Below are 25352 nucleotides of genomic sequence, written 5' to 3'. Positions count from 1 at the left end.
GCCTACAATAAAAATAACAAGCAGTTACTAATGAAATGCCGATTAAACCGCAGCGTGTCCTCTGCAAATGTAACTGGGTAATTGATTGCATTAATCGATTTTTAGGACTTTGTTTGAGAATTAAAAGATTGCTTCTTCGCCTCTGCTAATTTCTCAGTAGTCTTAAAGGCCTTTTTTTTCTCTTTTTTTATAAAAAAAAAAAAAGAAAATTATAATTTTATAGTGGAAGAAATGGCTTTGTGCATATTAAAATAGCTGTACTACATAACGGGGTTGGAAGCAGGGTCTACCTGTTTAGATTTCAGACTTTGTGTACAGTGTGGCTGGCTCTCCTTTTTGTAAAAGTCACGACCATTGTGGCTGACGGAGGTGCAGAACAGCTTCGGGTGACAGCGCATCTGATTTCTGTGTCTCTGTCAGGCGTTTCTGCGAGCTCTGGTGGAGCATACAGGGGACAGCGTGCAGAGGAGGAGACTGCAGGAGCTCTGCAGTAAACAAGGTGCTGCAGACTACAACCTGTATGTGAGAGACCCGAGCCTCAGCATTTTGGAGCTTCTTACAGCTTTCCCATCCTGCTTACCTCCTCTCAGCCTCCTCATAGGTCAGACTCCCTGCTGTTAGCTCACTCACACAGAAAATGTCAGTTTTTTTCCACCGACTAACTGAGTGTATAATCATCATAGATAAAGTGATCTTTTCCAGGTTTTAATGGGGAATCTGAAAGCCTCTCTAAAATACACAGTGTGATAAAAATCACAATTTTAGTCATGATTTTGTCCAATTATCATAGATAAGTATATTTTATGTTTTGGATTTTTCCAGTGTCTTCAAAAAAGTCATTGCATTTTTTTCAAACTTCAAGATTATAATAGATGCATGTTTAATTAAAACAAGTTTTCAATTTGCTTCAAGGAGATGGAGAATTACAATGATTGACGTGAGAGTGGGATTTTGACTGCACCCGCACAAAGTGTCAGTGGAATTGTTTGAGAACTATTTATTTCACTTTTAATAACACCTCGGGTTATTGTCGCGCCTGCCCTTCTGTCTTTTGTGATTCAGAGTTTGTCTGACTGGATCATTTTCATCCAGTAGGGGTCACTGTAGCCTTAGTAAAGCCCTGTTCTGTGAGCGCAGGCTCATGGTTGATTTGGTCAGAGCATTTAATTATACCTAATAGTCAGAGAGAGGGCATCAAGAGGCTCCCCAAAGGGTCAACGCTTACTTCCTCGTCTCATTTTAAAATCTGCAGCTCCAATATTGTTTTGTTTTTCCAGTTTCTCTAAGTATAACGCCAAACTTGATGCTCTAAGTCAAGATATATATTTTGAAGTTTATCCATTATCTCGCACTCTGCTAATAATATTGATGATTTTTTTTTCTGCCGTCTGCCACCTATCGTCTCCTTTTTTTTTTGACCCTTGGTGTGAACTGTTGGTAAGAAACTAACATTTTCCTTTCAGCTCATTAAGATAGTTGGCTGGTCATTCATTCAGTATAGATCTAATAAGCTTTGACTGAAACTTAGCAGACAGTGAAATTAGTTGGCTACAGCTTCATATACAAGTTGAGCTGTCCTCTAAAACAGCTGTGTCACAGCTCCTGGCCTACCCCAATGTCAGCTATTTTAGGCCTACTTGCCAACCACAGCACCTTTTACTCTGGTGAACTGATGCAGAAATTGGCAACGGGGACAATCGTGCCCTCGTGAAGAATGCGGCGTTGCAGACCCCTCAGGGCAGCAGCTGTTATTTGGTATACTGGTAAACCACTGAGCTTTGCAAGGACACGAATGCACAGGGTCAGTTTGGATCATAGGTTAATGGTAAACTCTGACTCAGGGTGTCGCTGTTAAAGTACACTGCTGCATTTTTGCAGTGTTCTTGGTTCATTACCTCAACTGAAGGGGAGGCATTTGCTGATTAGGGTTTAGGCTGTTTTACACTAACTGTAAATAATGAGGAGAGATGTCTCTGGACCCACATGTCTTTGGCCAAGTGCAGGCTGGTTACAAAAGTAGATGCTGGGTCTAAATTGAGAAAGATGCCCACTTTTCAGAGCCAGCTGTCGTGTTGATAGTTCATTGATTCATACAGAGTGTTAGATAAAAACTTTGGGGTCAAAGCCCCTGGGAACTGAATGCTGTCCATGAGCATCTTTTTCAATTACTTTACAGCAGACCTCAAATGAAATCATACCAAGGTGCAGTTTTCTTTTCTATTCTTTTACTTTTTTTCTGGACTTAAACTTGCAGAACAAAATAATCCTCACTAAAGTAAAGTAAAGGGAATATGTCGGTATCCCAAGAGGTTACTGGCCCTTCTGTTTTGAGGAAAAGCATTAAATTTAAAATGAAATTTCCTGGTCACAGAGAACGGACTGCATATCACTTCTATTCCCACTTTATTCATTTAAGTCGTAATAAAAACGCCACAGAAAATGTTTAAATGGTTTCGGAAAACCATGAGCTAGCAGGTCCTTCGTTCAGAAATAACTTGAAATTAGCATTTGCAGGCTATTAAAAACTGCAAAAACCTTCCCGAGGAGAATTCCACTTAACGCCTTAATGCTAACAACTTCTCTAATTCCATGCACAGCCAAAGAAACTCTCCATAAATCTCGAGAAGTATATGCTTTTATGTGCAACCACATTTCTATCTCATTTATTCTACTAAAATGGTACCTCTGCATATAAATTGCAGCACAGAGACTTTTGAGATGAAATAGATTATATTGTTGTGCACTATGATCGATGATACCCCTGAAAACATAGTGGGGATCTTGGGACTGTGCTTTTTGTTTTGTTTTTTTCTTAAGCCTTTTTTGGATTACATATTTAAAAATGTATCTTCGAGCCACTGACTGCGACAAAAAAGCTTTGCATTCAGAGGGTTTTAAAAGTGATCCATCCTCTGTATCTACCACCAGTATCATTGCAGCGCAGTGATGCGAGATGATGGATTGATTGTCCTCTGATTCAGACATGTGCTGTCACTCTGTGATAGAAAGGCAGCAACTCAAGCTCTGCACAGCTGTGGAGGATAGCGCTAACATACACGATACACCCTCTGATGGAGAGGTGTACACTTGCACCGACTGAAAGGATCCTCAGATATTTTGTGTGTGAGGATTTGTCCCATTAAGCAGCAACTCACTGTTGGTTTTTGAGAAACTTTAAAAACAGGAACGATTTATTTATCCATTCTGGTGCAGCTTAGCTCTAATTATCTCTAAAGATTTATTTACAGATGATTCACTGTGGCTTGTATCTCCAGTACATGCATATTGATTACAACAAAACAAGGCCGTCCTGTAATCTTGGCTCACCTTGTGATACGTTAATACATTTTAAGCCTCCAAGTCTGAAACATTTGGACTTCTTTCAGAATATAAGTCCTATTTGCTCCGGCTAGTTTTAATATTATGAGTCATGCTGGATATTGGAGGCATCTCAAAGAGAAATACAAGACACTGCTATTTCTCAGACTTCAAATATATAACAAGGAATCTCTTTATTGAGTATATTTATGCAGCCTTTCAAATACTGACATGCAAAACTGCCCTTTCAGTTAAATTTACATCAAAGAAAAGAATGTGTTTTCCCGATAAAATAGACAGTTTTTTTTAACCTAATCTTCCAGGTTTTCTTTACACATCTGATTTTCTGTGATAGTGGAAATAATTTAATGCTTCACTAAGATGGCAGGTCATAAAACAATTACATTTCTTCAGCCACAGACATACTTACACATTCACGGGTACATCTTTCAAACTGCTCGCTCATGGATATATGTAATAAGCCAATCAGGTGGCAGCAGCTCACTGCATTGAGACATTTAGACATCGACAAGACAACCTGCTAACGTTCAACCCGGGCACCAGAATGGGGAAGAAAAGTAATTTAAGTGATTTTGAACGTGACACGGTTTTTGGTGCCAGACTGGCTGCTCTGAGTATTTCAGAAACTGCTGATCTACTGGAATTTTCCCACACAGCCGTCTCTAGGGTTTACAGAGTATGGTCCAAATATGAGAAATTATCCAGTGAGCGTCAGTTCTCTGGGTGAAAAGGCCTTGTTGATGACAGAAGTCAGAGGAGAATAGCCAGACTGCTTTGAGCTGATAGGAAGGCAACAGTAACTCAAAAGACCACTCAGAACAACCAAGGTATGCAGAGGAGCATCTCTGGATCTACAACATGTTGAACCTTGACGCAGATGGGCTACAGCCGCAGAAGACCACGCTGGCTGCCACTTCTGGGAGCTAAAAACAAGAAACTGAGGGTGCGGTTTTCAGGCTCCCCAAAATTGGGCAATGAAAATTGAAAAAACGTTGCCTGGTTTGATGAATCTTAATTTCTGCTGCAGCATTCGGTTTGAATTTAGTGTAAACGACATGAAAGTATAGATCCAGCTTGCCTTTGGGGTGCTGGTTACCCTATTGGAGGTGTTGTAGTGGTGTGGGGGATATTTTCTTGGCACACTTTGGACCCCTAAGCACCAACTGAGCATTGTTTGAACAGCACAGCCTACCTGAGTAATGTTGCTGAACATGTCTGTCCCTTTATGAACACAGTGTACCCATCTTCTTATTGTTGCTCCAGCAGGATAACACAATGTCACAAACTCACATCCCAAACTAGGCTCCCGAACATGACAACGACTTCACTGTACTCACTGTACTTAAAGTGGTTAAAAACCTAATCGCAACCAAGTATTAAATATCTTTATTTCTTAGGAAATGTATTAAAAAAACATGTGCATTGCTTTTATTTAGTCTATTTTATTAGCCGACTGTTCTTTACTGTCTAAAACTGATGTTAGCCCCTGGCCCTGTTTTTATTTTTCAGTTTTGTTGGTCTTTTCAGTGTTTGAGGATATGTGGATAAATTATTAGTAGCTAACTGCTGTTTCAGCAAAGCCTTTGCGTTTGTTGAAAAAATCTCAGCGCAAAGAGATGAAATGGACGTCAAAGTGCGGAGCTGTCTCTCTGAAACCTCTGAGCTGTTTAGATGTCAGAGAAATCCAGAAAGAGAGGAGAGAGCAGATTTAGACCAGCTGTTTGTCTCTCTGGCAATTTAGCAGAAAAATGTGTTATTGTACAGCCTCAGCTGGTACATATGGTGGTGCTTTACTTGTCCGGCTTCATCTATCACCGAGATACAAATAAAATGTAGGGAGTGCACAGCAAGCACGTCGCACAACTCTCAATCTCTCTCTTTGCCAGCGTCTAATCAGTGGAGCTGGGCACTGGATAGAGAATGGCATATCTTGTTGCTGTCAGGTAAAAAGTTATCTCAAACTCTTAAAAAAAGTTTTCCCGATGTAACTGACACCTCCTCGCATATATAATGTGTGCGACATATTACCCAAAAGAGGGCACCTTCATGGCTGGCATTGAAATAAGGTCTGCATAAGCAATCTGTTTCCTACTGGCTCCACATCTGGACACTTGGGATTCTATAACCCTGAGTTTGTAATTTCATAAATATAGAAGTGTGTCCTAGAAACAAGACTGTAACCTGGGTGGGGGTTACTGAGGATAGATTGGTAGGTAGGACGTTTCAATGGACCGAAATGACTTTCGCATAATTCGTCTCCTCTCTGTCGCGATTGACTGTGTAACCAAATCTTAGCAAGACAGCGCGGTGATTGACATTTGTGCTTGCCTTTCAGAGCATTTGCCAAAACTGCAACCCCGGCCTTATTCAGCAGCCAGGTAAGGTGACAGAAAATTACACTGAAGAATACGCTTTGTACTGTAGAGCTGCACAAGTGTGCTTTATCACCCAGCCAAGTATGCCTGTTTTATTCTAAGTGATCTTGGAAGCCTAAATCTTTAAACGCTAGCTGGTATTTTCTTTCTGCACAACAGAACTATCCTGTTTAGTTTGGGGGTGGATTAATGCTGAACAGTTTCGTTGGGGGGGGTTGGTCTTGCATATTTCAGCACAATGATACCAAGCCATATTTAGCATAAAAGAGTGCTAAGCTAAACTGTCTGCAGTCTAAAGCTGTCACTCAGTGAAGACATGAGGCTTGTTATGAGAAAAGTAAAAAACGACACAGACGACTGTCTGCAAGCGTCAAGTAAATATGGTATTCTGATTTCATATACATTTTACATGGCTGTGCATGAATACTGCGTTACACAAGTATAATAGAAATCCATTGATATGCGTGTGTGTGTGTGTGTGTTGTTTGGTCTCATAGCTGCCTAACCTTGTTTTAAAAGTCTTGTTGCTGTTTTATTCCTATGCATGCATCATGATATATCACTGAATGCCCAGGTTTGTTTATTAGGCACCGCTGGACAAGAGAGTTTGAGTTTGCATGATAAAATATTGATTTTGCTCTGTTGGCAGCTGGGAAATGCAACAGCATCCACTGGAGATCTGCTATTTTGCCAATCCCTTCACAGGGGTGGATTGAGCTTTCAAATTATCGGACATTAAGAGCATTAAGGAGAGGGAGTTAATAACATGAGAGAGAAGCTCTGTTAACTTAATAAAATCTGGCATTAATATAAAATTAGATTTGTCGAGGTACTTAGAAAGAACTTTAAAAAGTAATAGTAATTTGAATTGTGTAGGGTGACAAATTAAAGGAAAAACCTGAACCCTTATACCTACAGCAAGGGCGTCCAGGGGCATGCTATGTTGTGTGCAGGGCATTGTGTTGGCTATGAGTGACCATCTCTAGTGAAGAAATATTTCTATCCTGGTATGGGTTGTTTCTTGCAGCATGACAGTTCTCTCCTGCTTGGGGCACGAGGGGACATAGAGCATGAAAATTATATGAATCATATGGTGTGGCCTTTGTAGCCGTAATATTTCAAGCCAGATATACACCTTTGGAAGATTTTGGGTTCAGCATGTTCGATGCAGTCTCCATCACCAAATGTGGGAGTATCTTTGGAAGAAGTGTGTTTCATCTCTCCAGTAGAGTTTCAGAGAATTCGTGCCATGGCACAGCGAAGCTCTTCTGGTGGCAATTGGCAGCGTGACACTTTAGTAAGACACTTTATGTAAGTTTTTCGTATCTGTGTGAAGCTTGTTTTGGACTCCTTTTGCCAGACGTGCACATTATGTGGTATACATTAGTTTGAATGGCTGTTTGTAGATTTCATTGATAGGAAGAAACTGCATAAATGAACGGACTTTAAAAATGCATAGACTTTAGCTAGCTGTGCTCAGTTTAAATAGGCCAAGTGTTCCTTCTTTTTTCCTCACTTAGCTAGTCATTGATTTGCGCTCCCTTTTAAGCTAGTGCCCATTAGGTTTTCTTTGAGACTCATGTTGAACAGCAACATCTAACGCAATGTCAAAACTTCTCCGCTCCTCTCATTAGTCTCTCCCTTAGCTGCTTGTATGTGTGTGTGTGTGAAGAGAGATGGGAAATAGACAGGAGAGAGTGGCTGTAGTTTATCAGATGGTGCAGAGACATTAGAGACCTGCATTATTGATGCTGTGGTCAATAGAGGTCTCCAGTGGCCCACAGGAACCGGAGAGTGAAGGATAAGAGTGCGCGAGAGTGCTCTAGCCGACAGTGAATAGAGAGGCATCTTTATCGAGGCAAATAAGACAGAAGCTTTTATTCTTCGAGAAGCAGAAATTACATTCTGGTTTGATTTTAAGAAAATATGTACACATACGTGTTTATTAGGAGGCTAATACACAGTATGATGTCAATTTCAAGCGTAGGATCCAAAAAACCACTACTAGATACAGTGGGTGAAAGCTCTGTAAGGCTTCCTCCAAACTGAGTCATTTTACCGCTTGTTGTGCCCGAGATATCACTAAACAGCTGAAATTGTTCAAAATAGGTAGCTGTAAGTAACGGCCATGCTGAAGTAATTGGCCTAAAATAATCTTTCCCAATTTTCTGCTTTCCCTCTGCCTCTCTGTGTTTCACTCTGTTTTCACTTCCTCCCTGCTTGTCACTGTCTGCATGCCTTGCACACACACTCTCACATGCTGATGTTTCCCCCCCTGTCTCTGCCTTTTTCCATCTCAAACCATCTGTGGTGCCATCTCTGTAGCTCTCGTCTTAGACACCCAGGAAGGCTTCATTTTGTCTTCAACGTGGTAGAGATCCCAGCATGCTCCGGCCGGCCTGCGGGGAGGCGAGGCTTGTGTACTGGCTGGCTGTTTGACCTCATCAATCCTGGCCTGGTTTTCCCTGGGAAGGCTGATTCGTCCAGCAGCCCAGCGCTGCCAAAGGTAATGAGTAGACTGGGGTAGAAAAAGCTGAAAGTAGATTGTGCACATTTGTGGTCTTGGCTGATAAATTTCTAAGTGCTCATATTTGCTGGTACAAGTGCTGTAGCAGTTGCAAGCAAACGCTCATAGGGTGAGAAAAAATAGATGTACCCTTCTGGCTAGGTTGAAATCTTGCTACACTTTACTGGTCCTTACTTTGTCTTTGTTTTGATTTTTCCAATAAAATAGCAAGAGAGGTTGACTGCCCCATTCTCCTTCCAGTATTACAGTTCAAGAGGTACTAGAAGGGGTGGGGAAAGAAAGCAAGAGTTGAGCACAATGGCTTGAAATTGTGCTGTGCTGGGCGTTAGGGATTCAGACAGCTTCCACTACGTGTTTTATGTCCCTCTGAAAACTCAGCTTTATTAGCTCAGACATGTAAAGAGAGTGAGCTTTGAGCCAGTTGTGTGTGGTTAATTAAAGTAAAGTAGTTTAACTTAGAGGAAGCAGTCTTCCCTACCACATACTCTGGATTTCAAATGAAGCTCATGAGTTTTCTCATTAGTATATCTTAGAGTAAGAAGTAGATCAATGAATCGATTGGCAAGCCCACAGCGGCTCCTTGGCATTGTTGTAATTACTCTAATTATTGTAAATGCGCTCTAATATCCTTTGACGCTAGATCCATGTGAGTTTGAGACCCAACGCGTCTTTTCGGCTTCCCCCTGATCCATCAGTGCCCTTCATCATGGTTGGCCCAGGCACCGGAGTCGCTCCATTCATCGGCTTCCTCCAGCAAAGGTACGCTTATGTTTTTTTTAAGCACACAATAGAATATCAGCTTGCAACACAAGTGACTTTTTTTTTCCCAAAGAAGAGGCTCATTGCATATTTTGAGATCTCCCATTTTGGAAATGTTTCCGTCAAGAGGATTCAAGTGCACGTAATAATGCACTTGAATCGGCGCCAAAAATCGCAGCTGAAGTGGGTCGGTGAAATGTCCGTGTCAAGCATCGGGTTATGTGCTGATTTGTGCGAAGTGTCGCACACACATTTCCAGCTGAAATTACGCAGCCTTTAATGAATATTCACAATGTTGAAGTGATGTTAAGTGCTCATCATCTGTGCATATTTTCTAGTAATCTGCAGAGACAATTAAATGAGACCCTTCTCAAAGCCGGTAAAAAGACCACGTCATGTACATCACATAAGCCATAATAAATCTAGCAGCGAGGGCTGCGATCACGTCAGGGATTATGTCAGCTGTTTTACTTATCTCACCAGGAATAAATTACACCTTCTCTGATGCACAAATTTATGACTTCTCTGATAAAGGGCCAAGAGTTAAAGCAGCACGTGGAGTGATATTGATTTCAAAGTAAATTCTCCAGTAGGTGGTGGTCATGTTGGAGCAAATCATTGCTTGTAATTGCCAAAGAGGTGATTGGAGGATATTGACTGTTAGCTTAGTAGGCAGTAGTTCTCTCCAGCTAGTTAAACCATCGCTGCGCTGTACGTCTGTGATTGAAGAGTGCTCTCATTTAGAGGAAAACGTGACATTTTGTTTAATTGTCTGAATTGATGGCTAAATCGAGATTGCGAGAAAATGACCTGTCAGAAGGATTTAATGTGATCCGGGCTGATGGCTGTGTGTTGAACCAGGCTTATAGCCACCATGAATTGTCAGAAAGCGCAGTAAGCCTTTTTAGTCAGACTGACATGTCTAACTCTTGGGTGGCTTTGTGTAAATGAGGTTGTGCCCCAGTCAACTCCAATTGTCTCTAAATCCCCCGGATGTCTGCTCTGTAGTGGCGGGTGGTGTCCGCGCGTGATTGCTCTGAGAGGTGACACGGCACCGGCTGAAGTGATGGCAGCGGTGGATTGTCTGCCGCAAAGATTCGGGGAAAGATGAGTGGTCATCTGGGGTGATGCTTTGCTTGTGCCTGTGGGATGGAGCGATGAAGATAGCATGTTTTCTGACTGACCTGGTCGCAGCACTCACAGGCAGGCTCTTCTTCTTCTTAATGATAAAGGCTCAGCCAGAGGGACAGTGCTCTGATGTAAGGCACTGATATGAACATATTAGTCTTACTTTCATCCTTACAGCAGAGGCCAAATATTGCTCTCCAAAATGTAAATCTATAAAAATACACATTCGAGTGTTGTATTACAGCAGCGGACGAGGATTTTGATTGATTTTTGCAAGGCTGCGTGTTCATAATGCACAGCCTCCTAATCAAATATGTCCTTAAAGTTCAGTTTAAAGACTTGTTTTTTTTTTTTTTTTTGTCTTGTTATTTTTCTTTTCTTTTTTTATATCACGCAGCTCTTGACTGTTACAGCATAAGCCCATGTGAATCAATTCATCCCAGCTGTCTCGACAGTCCCTTCTCCTCGTCCGCGTCTCTCATCTTCTCCCCTGCCAGCTGCGTATTCTGCTTGAGGATTGTAAAAACCTGTCGCGGTGCGCAGCATTGTGCACAATCTAACTTGAGATTCCAAACAAAGCCTCGGCGGCTGACGCTGCACTCTGATAGGAGATAACAATCACCAGTTTGTCAACGGGACGCCGTATCTGCCTCGAGGCCTGAGAAGGGCCCTGTTAGCAACAAAACAACATGGGGACACTTCGATCTTCCTACCTCTCCCCTCGTCCGCCCCCACTGTTAATCGATGGCTGTTTTCAAAAGTACTTTGTACGAGTTTGTAGCACTGGTAACAAGTAGAAGAAGAGTCTCTAAAGGTCACAGGCTCACTTGGTGGTACCAGGAGATTTTAATAAGGGCCTCCAGTAGTCTGGTATTGATTGCTGTGGTGTTCGTGGAAGGATTTTATGGAGAATGTGATTTTCAGTGTCTTTCAGTTTAGCTGGGAGCAGTGACAGTTAAACAAATATTGTATTTTAAGTGAGTGGTTTGCGTTAATCCTCTTAGAAGCCATAACATAAGTTTTTCTTTTGGAGTGGAAAAAAAAGAATCTTTTTTCCTCAGTTTTAGGTGAACCAGTGGGCATATTTGGTACATTCAATATGACAATTTGTATTAAAGTTTGTGTTTTTGTGTGAGCAAATATTTAGCTTCCATTTATCAGTTCAAACAGAAAGCTGACTACAATTAGGCAGCTTAAGCATCTTGCTTCCGTATTATGAAAACATTTTGAATTCATCACTTTGGATGTATATTGTAATTCTGCAATGCAATTTCAGTGATTAAGTCTCAAGCTGTTGTTGTTTTTTGGCTCTTTGTATTTTTAGAATGTAAAAAAGGCACTCAGTGCCACTCGCACTGAGCTGCAAAGATGAAAATGAAAGATATGAGATAATTGTGATGTTTACCAGGCCTTAACCTCAGCTTCCCTTGCAGTTTCCCCCTCCTGCTGATCATCTGAATGGCGCTGAAAGGCAACCGCCTCTGATTTCGACCCCAAATGGAGTGCTCTGTAGATGCTGCCTTCCCCTGGGATTTTATTGCAGGCTGTTATAGTGTGGGTATGTGGTGTGATGTGATTTGTATTCAGGGAAAGGCGCCGGTGTGGTCTACTCAGAATGGAATCCAGGTTTTTCATATTGGTATTGATCCCTTTAGGGCAGGCGGCGAGAGGAGAGACGAGCCCACTAAAATGAGTTTACTTGAGGCTGTTTGCAGATCAGAAGAATCTCGTCCAGGATGCTAATGGACGGGATCTGAGCGTTCAGATCAAGTCAGCCAGACAGCTCTGTTACCCAGTCTCAGTCGCAGGCACAAAGTTCAAACAAATGTATTCCCTGAATCATTCTTACTTACTGGTCAACTTTACATTTAATTAATGAGAGCTAAGCTTTGTTTTTAGTATTCGCAGTCACACTTGCGCATTGATTTGTTTTTGCCTATGGCTAATTAGTGTAGCCCTACAACAAAACAATTGATTAATCTCTTCATTATTTTTTTAAAAAATGTAATGAATCTGGTAATCCTTAAGTCTATAAAATGTCAGAAAATACAACCTCGTTTCCAGAATAACCTGGGATGCTGTGTTAAATGTAAATAAAAACAGAAAGCAATGATTTGCAAGTCATTTAAACCTTTATTTGGTTCAGTGTACTGCAGAGACTGCACACAGGAGTGTATGGGTATTTAAAGAAAATGCTCAGTTTGAATTTGATGCCAGCAACATGTTTCAAAACATGAGATGGAGGAAATGAAATTCAGAGATGTGTTATGCTAAATAGACACTTCATAAACATTTCATTCCTCAATGAGTAACTGGCAACACGTTAGTTAAATGAGTGGCAATGAATAGAAACTCCTGTGGAGACGTTTATTTATTGATTTTGCTTTTCCCAAAGTAAAGAGAAGGAGGGTATTATTGCTCTGTGGAAGACTTTGTGGGCAAATAATTCAGCAATTTCAGCATAAAAATGTATTATTACGTAGAATTTAGGAACTCCATCATCTGTGGTACATCATATCAGTAAAATCACAGTATGCAGGGAGCAATCGGCCATGATTTTTCTGTTCTTCAGGTGGAACAGCTTTAAAGACACGTCTCTGTTGTGAAAATCACCGTGTGGGCCCAACAAGACTTTTTTTCAGTGTCAGTTTATCACAGAATCCAGGATTGCAAGTTAAATCTCTGCCTTCCAAGGGAAATCCATACATAAACAAGATTTAGAAATTGACCCAAGTCAATTTAAGACAGACTGAGGGGAAGTGGAAAAGTGTCCTGTGGTCTCGCCAGTCAATATCTTAAATTGTTTTTGGTAATCGTGGACGCCACGTCCTTCAGGCTAAAGAGCAGACGAACCATCTGGCTTGTTATCGGCACTCAGTTCAATGCGAGCATCCTTGATTGTATGGGGGGAGGGCATTATTGCACATGGCTTTATAAACTTGCACATCTGTGAGCGTGCCATTAATGCCGAGTTAAGTTTTGGAGCAGCATATGCTGTCATCCAGACACTTTACTTTTTCGGGAATACTTTAAATATTTTAACAAAGCAAGTGCTGAACCATGGTTTTCATGTTTTTTCAGCAGCGTGCCTTCTTAGTAAAACTACTTTGGCAGTTGGAGAGTGTTAAATTTAGTTACTTTTCTGCAAAGTGGTAAACATAACTATATAGAGAGTTTTTAATAAGATTTATTACTGGCATCACATTCAAAATGAGCATGTTTTCTAAAAGGAAAAACAAAACGTCAGAGTTTCAGTGTTTACTATGTTGTCTTTATGCAATCTGTAATTAAATATGAGGCCTAATAGACCTGCAACTCATAGATTCTGACCTTTATGTACAGTTTACATAGTGTTGTTTGGAAACACTGTAATTACGAGTTCTTTGTGGTCTACAGGCCAAAGTGACTTCTTTGTGTTGCCGAGTTCAAATTTATATTAAAACAGTACAAATCTTTTAAAAAACAGATACAAGTGTCCTCTACCTTTTTAAACCAATTCAGCGACCTATCATCCAATAGCATAGTGACAATAAAATCCAGTCAGTCTTCTGTTAAATTTAGATTCTTCCTGGCTTTGATTCAAACCTTTGTTTTTGTGCAGTGGATATCGAATATTTCATCTCGCCTTTCCAATCAACGATTTTTCCACCTTGTTTATGTCATCTGCATCGTGCTGTTTGAATCATGCTGTTTGAACCGTCTTGGTTACCTGAGTCTTATTAGCTGTTCTTGTGCAAAAGCAATCTAGATTATTTATTGTTCCCTCATGAAACATATCCAGTCCAGTCCAGTTCTAACCCGTGCCTTCAAAGGAGGTCTTGCCCACAAAACTGCCTCCAGCTCCATGCAAAAATATCTTTTGCCTGGAGATTCACGTGCAGTCAGCTTGTTTTCTTATCCACATCCTGAGTCTTCGTCTCTGCTCATCTTGCAGTTTTAGACGTAGATGTGAGATGACTCAGACTGTGTCCAGTAGGTGAAAATTTGCAAAACATTCAGATCATTTAAAAATATTTCGATAAATGTAGTTCATTTTGTCTTAATTTTGATGTTAGTCATTTATTTTTTGTGCTGAAATACTTTGCTGGTTATTAGATTAACCAGCAAATGATTTCAGCACAGATTTAAAAGTATTATCACCTCTTTAAGCACAATATCCCTCCATTAGTCTCAGGAGCTGGCTGCCATTTTCATTTTGTGATAGCTGGAAAACACAGCAGGATTCAGTCTGTCTGTGAACAGCAAAGGATGGGATTTAGGGAAACAGGCACCGTATCCTCGGAGCGCAGCGGTGCAGCACAAAGAGCCCAGTCTCAGTGTCTCTCTGTGGTATTTCTCAGCCCCTTGTCATGGTTGGTCACTTCAGCTAGCCCCTCCCCAAATCACCCACCCACAGCTAGGGTAACAGATAATGCCGGTCTCTTTAGACAGTCAACTGACTGATGGCATCATGAAAGGTTGGAGGTCAACTGTTATCTGGGAGAGAGCTGTCACCTTTGCAGCAGGTGTGTGGCACAGATAACGGCATCCTCAGAGCCGCTTTGTGCTGCTGCATTGCTGTTGCCTGCAAAGGACTCTGGGAGATTTGCCAAACTCCAAAGCCACAAGAGAAATCACTTTTTCAGGAACAGTTTTTTTTTTATGTTGTTGCACCGAATAACAGTTAGACACACATAAATGTAGGAGTAAAACTTGTACACACACTCACACACTGAGCCCTAGTTTCATTTTCAGCAGCTGCTTATTGTGATGGAACCTGTGCTTGGGTGGAATTTAATAATGCATATAATGTCCTTCCTTAAACACACAGGTCGTCTCTGTGCACGTGCCACTCCTGTCATTACAGACAGTGCTCAACAGCGTCACATCTCTTCTTTAGCCTTTTGCTGTGACGAAGGACTCTCCTCCATCGGGCCTGTGTCTGTTTGTATTGATTGACCACTAACGTCTGTTGTTTGACTTTCAGAGAAGAGGAGAGACAGACGAACCCCGAGGCCATATTTGGAGAGACCTGGCTGTTCTTTGGATGCCGCCACAGAGACCGAGACTACCTGTTTCGGTAAAGTGTATTTTTCCTTTCAGTTCAGTCGCAATTCAGACCCACGTACCTTTTGTGATTCAGATTTAGTCCTCTCCATAACCCTCTTTACCTTGCTGCTGCACTTCTCCATGTATTAAAATCTGTGACCTGCATAATGAAGACTGCAGTCTGAATGTACAATGTGTGAGTTTTATTATTCACTTATATATATCTATATCTGTATATTAAATGCTCAGGGTATGTTCTAAGGTGTTTGGGAAGAAAACTAACCTGCATACGCAGCTACTTTACTTAATGTTGCAAGAGCCTCTGACCTTTTAACATGGTTTGGTTTATATAGCTGTTATCTGGAAATTCCTAGAATATCCAAATAATATTTTAAAAATTAAAGCAACTAAATCACAAATATGTAATATTAAAGCTCCACTAAAGGTATATCTTATAAAAAAAATGGGATCTATAGTCTGGTTAATGTTGGTTTTAGGGATAATTACCATTTAATTTATAAACGCAAATGGATTGGGAACGCAGTCAGTCCCAGCAACTCTACTCAGAACTCACTCAACTGGTTGTATTCTGGTTATATATACAAGCAATGTCATGTTATAGTGAAATCCAACCTTTAGTGGAAGACTCCAGGTTATTGCCAATTTGACCCCCCCCCCAAGTGCCATTTCAAAGGCAACATCCACTGTTTTCCCTCAGGGGGTCTGTAGCATTAGGATCACTTTTAGCTTCTCTTAACTCATTGTTTTAGCCTATAAATCAAATTCTGACTGTTTTAGTTCACTTTCATATTCAACAGCCTTAAAGGCTTTAAAAAGCATGTAGTTAGCAAGTTAGCATGTGGTGGTGGTAAAGCATTTAATAGCTTAATACTAAATATTTTCCACAACAAATACGGTGCAGAATTCACAGCTAAAAATAGACAAATAAAGTAAATGTATTAGACTTTAATTTGTCTGCTGCCCAGACCTCCAAATGCAACAGTTATGTTAGCCATAGTGGCTTTAAATGTCAACAGCCAAACCTAAACAGATTCAATATTTGCTAATGGATTTAGACTCAATGAATGGTTCTACTCAATCACAGCCTGGCTATAATTTAGTTTTTGTTTTATTAACTGGAGCAGGGGTTGTTTTTTGTGTCCCCCCCCCCTCGCCCTTTATTTTCTTAAAAAAAAATTAAGATCTGAAGGACTGCCCCCCTCCCTGTAATGAGCTTTGTTCATCTCGAGTAACATTATCTTGGTTGTGATCCGTGTGTGTGAGGAGAGTTGGACTGGAGCAAACAATGAAATGGACACACACACACACACACACACACACACACACACGCACACACACGGTAACAGGGAGCAGAGGAGATGAGTGTTACTAGCGCAACTGTAAATGACAGAACAGACTCTGACACAGTGCTGAAATCAAACAGTTTCACATAAAAAGCCTTCAGTTTCTTTTTACCTTCTTTTTCTTTTGGGTGGGAAGAGAGCGGTCCCTTTGAGGAGGGGAGGTCCCAGAAGGCACTGGTAGCAGAAACACTGAGAACATTTAATGGTTTAGATTTCAACGCAGGCACTAGGTTGTATTATAACGCCAATCTTAAGTTACCTTAAGTTTGATCCATTTAAACTGTACTAAATATTATACCACCGCTCTTGATTTGTGAGCCGACATCAGCCTCAGAGGAGATCTTTGCTCTGATTAGTTTGTTTTGGCTTTTCTCTCTCCTGACTCCATACTAATTGATCAGCTCTTGGTAGTACCAGCAGTGAGCGTGTGCTCAACACCGGTGCGCTGATCGAGTTCTTTTGCAGGATTAAAAAGCATGAATGGATTAGCATCCTTAATCAAACAAGGATAGATCACAGAGGATGTTGTTTGTTCCCTTTTGTTTCCTCTATCTCATAGTTAAATACGAACTCGCAGCCAGGTAGCAGGCAGTGTTTGCTCACAGTGTGGGCTTCTCTGATGAATACCCCCACAGTGTTGACCAATATGATTAGTCTGTGTTTTATGAGCCACCCATGAAGCGTTGTACTTAATTTAAATAGGTTAGCAGAATGAGAACAACATGCCTGCAGTTGAATTGACTGCCTGCATTCATCCCTGCTGGATTTCTCTTAAATTAAGTGCAATTTGATGTCTGGCATTGCCCTGGAATGCAAAAACCTTCTTAGCATAGTCTGTAATGTTTTTCTTTTTTTTTGTATAAATGTCCCAGATTTTAAAAGAAAAGTTCAGCTGCCTCTGTCAGAATCACAGGTCGAAATGTAAACTTGCATATATTGCTTTTAATGCTTATAAATATTAAGAAGAATGTAAAGGCAGGATGTGACCAACCCCTCCGGTCGTGCTCTGAATGCAGAAGACAAACGAGGCTCGCGACACGCCTCAATCAGCCGCAGCACTTAACATCCCTGCGAGAGATTCATGCTCATCTGCCTGCATGCCACATCAAACCTGTCCTCCCCTTTCGCCTCTGCCACACTTATCCTCTCCCCCCGCCCTCCCTCCGACGCCTCAGCCTCTTTATGGCGTGTGATTTCACGCTGTAGGGAAAACACGACTGGAAGGCCCGCTGGGTTCACGTCAGGGTCCGGGAAATTGCCACAGGATGTTACGTGTAGAAGCACACAGAGGAATCTGGCAGGTTTTGGCTCTCATAAAACCCCGGGTTGTTGTGTGTTTCTAAGAAGTCAACTGTCATTTATCATCTGCCGGTTTCTGCCTGCACGGTTATCAATCTGTGATGATTTATATTCAGACGTCAAACAAACAAACTCGGCAATCCTTCTCCTTGTTATTCATCTGGTTGCTCCTGTGTTCAAATAGACTTTGTAATCACATATCTTGGTCAAAAGATTTTTTCCTCGAAGATTTTTTTTTTCTTTTTAATTTAATGATGTCTCTAAATGAAGGTTAGATGGTAAACACGCTGCAGAAGAACTAACAATTCTGGACATCTCAAATAGAACAAAGGGCAACAGCGCCCGCCTCTCCCTTTAGTATTCACACCACAGCGTCTCTGTGTTATCAAAAAATGCCTTATTTTAGTCTAGGGGTTACTGCAAAACACAGACCCCCCGAGGCAAAGACCTTCACCCCTGATCTCAGAGCTGGGGCTGTTATGACTGTGTGCGTGTGTCTGCGTGTGTGTTTCTGCTCATTCCGACTGCTTAACTTTAAACAAGATGCTCTGAGCCACAATAAACCTTACTCCCTCACCACCTTCCTCCTGCCTTCCCTTCCAATAGCACCCCAGGCCCTGTAAAAACACTGAGGCAGAAGAAGGAGTAGTTGGCAAGCAAAACACAGATAGAGAGCAAGGTTACACCCCACTGCCAGGCTGGGAGGATTGATTGTAAAAAGATGCTTATAACAGTGACTCGACCTTGCTTATGAAATCCATATTTTTTTCAAACTTCTCTTGTTAAAGAAGACAAAGTGGTTGTCTGGCACATTTTTGCTCAGACCTTTTGCCCATCAGTGTTCGGTGTTGAGCTTGACAGTATTTTTTATTTTTTTTGTTCATAGGAAATGTTTGTAGTTCCGGTCTTGTGAGATGGTGGAAACCATTGCTAAATATCCCACGGGAGTGTTGGATGTGAAAGAATAAACAGTCAATGAAAAAATGTTAAATTAAATTGTTTTTTTTTTCTTGTAAAAAGCACATAAAAGTGCTGTCTCTCACAGTTGCTCCCATTCACGTATCGCCTGATCTTTTCTCTGCACCAGCAGCTAAAACTCAGGCCTCCTGACTGCTTTTGACAAGTCTAATCACCACAAAATGAGGAACAGACTGTCCAAGATTACAGGAATAACTTTAATAACCTCTGCTTGCAATTTGTCTTGTCCCAGAGAGGAACTCGAGGGCTTTGTGTCCAGAGGTATCCTGAGCCACCTCAAGGTGTGTTTCTCCAGGGACCGCGGGGAGGAAGAGGACGCCGCCACCTCAGCCGCACGTCCCAGATATGTCCAACACAATCTGCTGCTTAACAGCCAGCACATCACTGACATCCTGCTCAAACAAAACGGTTACCTCTATGTCTGCGGGTAAGAGTGACACACTGGATCTTATTTCAGCCTTAATTCGTGTTGAGTGATGGTTGTTCTTTTCTTTGTTTTTTTTTGTTTGACGTCCACCTTGTTTGGCTTTATCATGTTCTGGCTGCACTTCTATTAAGTGTATCACAGCCTGCATCTCACTCAGAGCTCCTCTTTCTAACACTTAGGCCTGGTTTTGTCACATTGCTTTGCCTTGCAGTATAGATTTCTTTCTATGCTCACGTTTGATGTTCATAAATTTCACATTTCCAGTTTTGCATTTTATATTAGAGTAGCTGATTTCCAGTTCAAAATATTTCTTAAATATTGTATATTGGGCCTTTGTGCAGCCAGTGTCTGAAACAAGACATTTTTGCTCCTTTCCCATTAAGCCAGCTTTCTCCTGATAAGCTGACCCACACAAACAGAAGGTTGGTAAGAGGGTCACTGGGGCTGCTGTGCTCACAGCGGGAGCTGTGAATCCTGTGAAGCCAAACTTTTGGCTCACTGGATAATTGCACATATGAAACTTCGACTGTTTAATGTAAGAGAAAGCAAGGTGAGAGCTAGACTGTTTGGGTGGTTCGGGAGAGAGCGAGGGTTCACAGTCTGCTGGCAGTTCGGGGGTGTCCCGTCTACCTGCAGAGAACTGTTGTCAGATTGAGGCAGTGTAAAAAGTTTGTGGTACAACTGTTCAAGCATTGTACAAAATACAAGGCTTTTGCTGTTGTCGGTCCTTCAGCCAGCTGCAGACAAAGTTATAACGTACAGAGAGCTGAAGTGAAAAAGTGTAACAAAGAATGTGGCCACTGACGCCACACTCTGTGCTTTTCGTGCAGTATTTTTGATCTTTGATGTTTTTTTGTGGTTCTCCCATTCCTGTGAACTCTGCTGTCGATCCCTCACTTATTCCGGCCCACTTGTCGTCCAATCAGCAGTCAGCAGATGCATATGTCATCCGCTTCCAGCGATGCGCAGCTGGAATATTTGGGGTGAGAAGCCCTCTCTGTCCAAAAGGAAATGTGTGCTCAGACGGACACATTTGTGAGATTATAAGTTACATTTTAGTTGTAGTCGTGGTGAAATATATTCTGAATGTGGTTTATTGTGTATAAAGCCAGTGTTTCCAAATAAAGTTCCTGTAGTTATTCCAGACCTGTGGCGTATAACACCATAATCAAGTTCATCATTTCTCGCAGAATGAATTTTTGGGTAACTTTGAAATATGGGCAGCATTTGGGATCTAGGCTGTAACTCTGTTAGGCTGAATATGTGCCAGCGCACACAGAACACGAGGCAGAAGATTTGAGTCAGGCTTTCTGAGTTAGCGTGCAGGCTTCTCGTCAGTTTTGCCAAGGACTCCTGAGTCACTGAAGACAATCCAGCTCGATCTGGTGCTTTCAGAGTGGTCGATAGCAAGTGTGCAGCGAATGAGCATAAAATCCATAAAACACATATGAATCGTCCTTATTGTTTATCCGCTCAGCATGCAGTCATCCAGAAAAATGTAGACACTAAAAAGTAATGAAGCTTTGTATTTTATATGACCACCTTTTGGCTTGTAAACGGCAAACACTCGCAGGTGTTTGGCAGGTACGTTGTTTCACGCCTGCCGGAGAATTTGCCACGGTTCTAATGCGGGTTTACAATCAGGAGCTCTTTTTAAACAAATTCTGCCTTAATGCGTTTAAGAAGACCCCTGTTTGTGACACGTTGGCTTGTTTAGACTAAACCACACCACCCTGACGTGTGATTTCTACAAGGTATGGCAACATTGTGGAATCTGAGAGGCGTGACATCTAACACGGCGGCGGCGGCTTCCCGCTGTGGCGGCTCTGACTTTTACACAGGCTACGATTCGGCTCTGTCACTTGCCTCTGCTGCTGGCTTGAAGGAGCAACAACAAAGCCTTCCCATTCTGCCTTTGTACCTTTTATGCAGAAAGCTACGGGCAAAATAAAGGTGCAATATTCCCGCCTTGAACATGCTCTGTGAAGAGGTTTCAGTTGTTTCATGTTGTCTCTTCGTGTAATCCCAAACTCGGTTGATGATGTTGAGATCAGGGCGCTGAGGGAGCAATACCATCTGTCGCAGGACTTCTTACTCTTCTTGTCTTTGAAGATATTTCTTTTGAGTGCGACTGTAATGTTTGGGTGCTTCATCATGAGCTCACCGATGGATCAAATAAAGCACCCTACAAGAAAATCTAATAATTTAGTGCTGAATTGCTTTGACATGAAAGTACAATGAGGTTTTTTCTGAGTGATAGACGTGGCTTGTTAATAAGAAAGATAACTGTCTTTTCTTCTTTCTTTTTGTTTAAACAGAACATAAAATCCTTTCTCTGACATCTTTGGAACTGTTGCCTTCACTCAAATGGAGCATTATGGTATTATTTATATTGCATGTGCAAAACCGACATGCCAACTCATATATGCATGATGTAGCTACATACCACATTCCTTTTCACGTTTCACCCTACTCGTCCGCTTTCCCCACCTTGGAATAGATGACTTTTGAAACGTCAGGCGTGTGTGAATTTTTTAGAGTTAGAAAATATCTCAGTTGGATGATGAATCTCCCCCAATATGACTGCTACAGCAAGATGGATATTTCAGCTATTTCCTTCCAGGATAGACTCCATCACCGGCTGTGCTCACTGGTTTTCTAAAAGATTGCTTGCCGCAGCGTATAGACATATAAAAATCCTGTCGCTTGATTATATTGCTCTTTTGCCTAAAATGACTGTTCTTTTGTTTTTTTCTTTCTGCAGGGATGCTAAGAACATGGCTAAAGACGTGAATGAGACCTTGATGGAAATAATTAAAACAGAGCTGCAGGTGGACCAACTGGAGGCCATGAAAAGACTGGCAGGGCTTAGAGAAGAGAAGCGCTACTTACAGGACATCTGGGGCTGACAGCTGATGATTAGATAAGGGCACTTTGCAGGATTCACGGGGCTTTCTTAAACCTTCTTTAAAAAATAAAAAAAAATATCAGCATCCTCAGCTGTGACCCAGAGAACCATAAAATTGCGGTGCTGAAGCCTGGAGATAGTTTACACAACTCAGTGCTGCCAAGAAGGAATGCACCACGCTGACCCGGGGATATCGGTTCACTACACCATCTTTGGCTTTGCTTTTTGAACAGAAATGACCTTGGTCAGGGCAGTGGTGCTGCAGATTAGTCCTGCAGTGTGGAAATGCTTTTAGTGTAGACAAGCCTCCTCCGTTTGTCCTTGCTTGGAAAAAAAAGAGGCATTTACTTCCGTTGGCTGTGATGGAGTGATTTCGATGGGGCCGAGAGCAGGATATCGCTCCTGCATAGATGGAAACAACTCAGCAATCTGTAGCTGTTAAACAAAACACACACGGGAAATGGTTTATGATCATTCAGGTATAAAAGTTTGGCTGTTCTTTGTTTTTCTTGTTTCTGGAACGTGCAAAACTACTACCGCCTTCTTCATTTTACCTTAAGTCTCAGATTTCGAATGCAGGTTTTAATGTATGCGATCCTAAAAAGGCTGATTGACAGCTGTATAATTTAACTCCATGGAGATGAGGGAGGATTTTCAGTCATTTATCATTACCGCGTGCCAAGACTCAAGCACAGAGGGCGTGATTCTCAATGATAATGCAAAGGCCCGACTAGAGCAATTTATCTAACTGACTTTGTTTGTGCCTGTCTGCCCCCACACACCCTGCAGAGTGCCAGCTTTGGAGGCAGCGAACTGCAAACTTTTCTAAGTCCCGAAAAACCGACTAAAACCTCTCAAACTGTGGGTAAAACAAACACATCTGTGCTTTGTGTGATCGGGAAATAAAAGACATTTCACAGTAAACCTTTGTTGTCTCGCGTTTCTCTCTGCTGTGCACCCACAGGTGTGTTTGTAGATGACCTTACACGCGTACGTTTGAAGTGCATGAAAAGGAGGGGCGTTTGAGAGGCAATGGGAATTATATGGCGCTAATGAACTCTGATTGATTGGGAGCGATTGTTTTATTTAAATTTAAAGATAATTTGATTGTTCAAGGTGACTTTGGTCAGAAGATGAAGGCTTGCTCTGCTAATTGAAGACTTTTCACAATAGGCTTCTTAGTGCAGCGCAGAACCCCAGAGAGAGGCTTCTCAGAATTAAATCTTCTAACAGCGGTCTTCTTTTTTTATCCTCTTGTAGGAGGGGGGGGGAAGAAAAACATGTTTACAATCTCCACCACTGCCTGAGCTGTAGATGACAACTCATTCGCTACTTATTTTTTTTTAATTTACTTTTTTTTTTCCAACCGCAAAACACAACATTTACTTTGGCAGGAAACAATCCCTGATAGTGAATAATTGGTTTAATACAGTGTCATCAAAGGTGGAGCTGTCCTTGTGTTTGTCCAGGCGCAGCTGGCTGCACCTCCTCACTCTCATCTCTCACCGTCCCGCTGCTTCACCAAGTCACCGAAGCAGAGGAGGACGAAATCAAAATAATGATGCTGTGTTAAATCTAACGGCGTCTCCAATCTCATCTCGCACTCATATGCAGACACACACGCGCGCGATGCGTGGCCTCTGTCGAGTTCAAAGCTGCAATCTGATGCTGCAGAGATTAAATGCCGGTACACAAATTGCAACAAGAAACAAAGTTTAATCAAAGTGACGTGACTGTAATCGCTCTGCCCTTATTTACCTGCTCTATTAACATGCCCTCGTCTCCATTTATAAAAAATGATCCCAGTGTAGAGCCTGACGGCTGCTTATGTCACCCTGTCCAGCGACCACCTACGACTGATGAAGTATTAAATTATGTGTTGATAATTAAAAAGGCTCACAGTGGCAGTTTTGTCCTGCAGCGCGAGTGAAAGACGGAGCCGAGGAGACGGTCAGGAATAAATCAGAGTGCTGGAGGTCAGCGCGACCGCAGAACAGTAGCACCTCCGTGATAGATGCTCCTTGTTAAGAATGGCTTAAATGAAGCAGAAAGATGTGTGCTGAAGATAATGACTCTTATTATGGAAGTGTTGAGTGAGCCAAGTGGGGAGATGCACTTTATGTCAATGAGCTCTGAGAATTTTTGAGAAGACCTGCTTAACATTCGACTCCTCGGTGCAGAAAGTACAAGTAGCGGTGATGATGATGATGATGAGGGGGAGAGTCACTGGAACCTCCCACACGCTCCCTCCCTGAGATCTGCTAGGATGGTTCCTTAATTAGGCAAGTGACAGTATGTCCAATTCATTTGGCAAAGGTCCTCAGACAATATGACTAACGCTCAAACAACGGTGGGAGTTTTGAAGTAAACCGCAAGTTTTGTCCCTATGGAAGATTTCGTTTTTAGATGCAGTGTGTCTGTGTGTGTGTGTGTGCATGCAGGAAATGGGTAGTGTGTGTGTGCTTTAGCTAAAACTGATAGTTACCCTGAATGGCTCAATTTTTTTAAAGTGCGCTTGGTCAATCCAAAATGTAAATTAAAGTCAAAGCTGACTATTTAATAACAGTAAAAGTGAGGTTTAGGCTTTTGTAGGAGAACATCTGTGTGTGCACAATCAGAGTGCAGACTTATGATGCAACTACATGAAAAACAATTTCACTATCTGGATTATTTTCATTTTTTGAATAATAAAATTTACAAATAAACATTTCTGACATTTCACAAGAAATTAAAAAAAATGACCAATGTAGCCACCCTTCTTTCTAATAATGGGCATAATTCATAGAGTTTCTTGATCTCTTGATAATCAACTTTTTGTGCAGCAGCATCCACAGCCTTCCAGACACTAATCAGGCAGGTGTGCTATTTTCCTTCACCTTAAATCTCTGCTGAAGAAGGGCCAACAAATTCTTAGTAGGGTTTACATCAGGTGAGGAAGAGCGGCAGTATAATTGTTCTTTTATCTTTAACTCTTTGCCCCATAAAGATGATCTCCTGCACCTACTAAGTTGATACCTACTAAGTTCTGATAACTTAGTAGGTATCAATAAAGACCTGGTTTTGCAACCTTTAGAATAGTTTTTGAGTTTTTCCGAGGGCAGCTGCATAGGCAGGAACCTGTAAGCAGGCCTGAAATATGACACAAACTACTCAGTTCAGAAAAGAACTTCAAGGCTTACTCCCAGTAGGCTTTCAAGGGGTAAAGAATTAAGGTCTTTAC

At 41.6% G+C, this 25352-nt stretch overlaps 1 protein-coding gene across 4 annotated transcripts in view; it reads left to right on the top strand.

Annotated features, from left to right (window-relative positions):
• mtrr (5-methyltetrahydrofolate-homocysteine methyltransferase reductase) overlaps nucleotides 1–23046 on the top strand; it is a 28306-nt gene extending 5260 nt beyond the window's left edge. For 2 of the 4 annotated variants that reach the window (XM_063483869.1, XM_063483868.1), the window contains exons 9-15: nucleotides 421–601; nucleotides 5675–5717; nucleotides 8040–8220; nucleotides 8882–9000; nucleotides 15095–15187; nucleotides 19030–19224; nucleotides 21989–23046. In XM_063483869.1, coding sequence (XP_063339939.1) covers nucleotides 421–601; nucleotides 5675–5717; nucleotides 8040–8220; nucleotides 8882–9000; nucleotides 15095–15187; nucleotides 19030–19224; nucleotides 21989–22133 — 957 coding nt within the window. In that variant the 3' untranslated portion in view covers nucleotides 22134–23046. Of the gene's footprint in view, nucleotides 1–420; nucleotides 602–5674; nucleotides 5718–8039; nucleotides 8221–8881; nucleotides 9001–11561; nucleotides 11780–15094; nucleotides 15188–19029; nucleotides 19225–21542; nucleotides 21605–21988 lie in introns of those variants that run through there. The other 2 variants (XR_010094848.1, XM_063483870.1) reach the window with 2 other exon arrangements.
• The last annotated feature ends 2306 nt before the right edge of the window (nucleotides 23047–25352 follow it).

Source organism: Pelmatolapia mariae, linkage group LG9 (genome assembly GCF_036321145.2).
Source record: "Pelmatolapia mariae isolate MD_Pm_ZW linkage group LG9, Pm_UMD_F_2, whole genome shotgun sequence".
Taxonomy (NCBI): Eukaryota; Metazoa; Chordata; class Actinopteri; order Cichliformes; family Cichlidae; genus Pelmatolapia; species Pelmatolapia mariae.
This window is presented reverse-complemented; position numbering and strand designations above follow the sequence as displayed.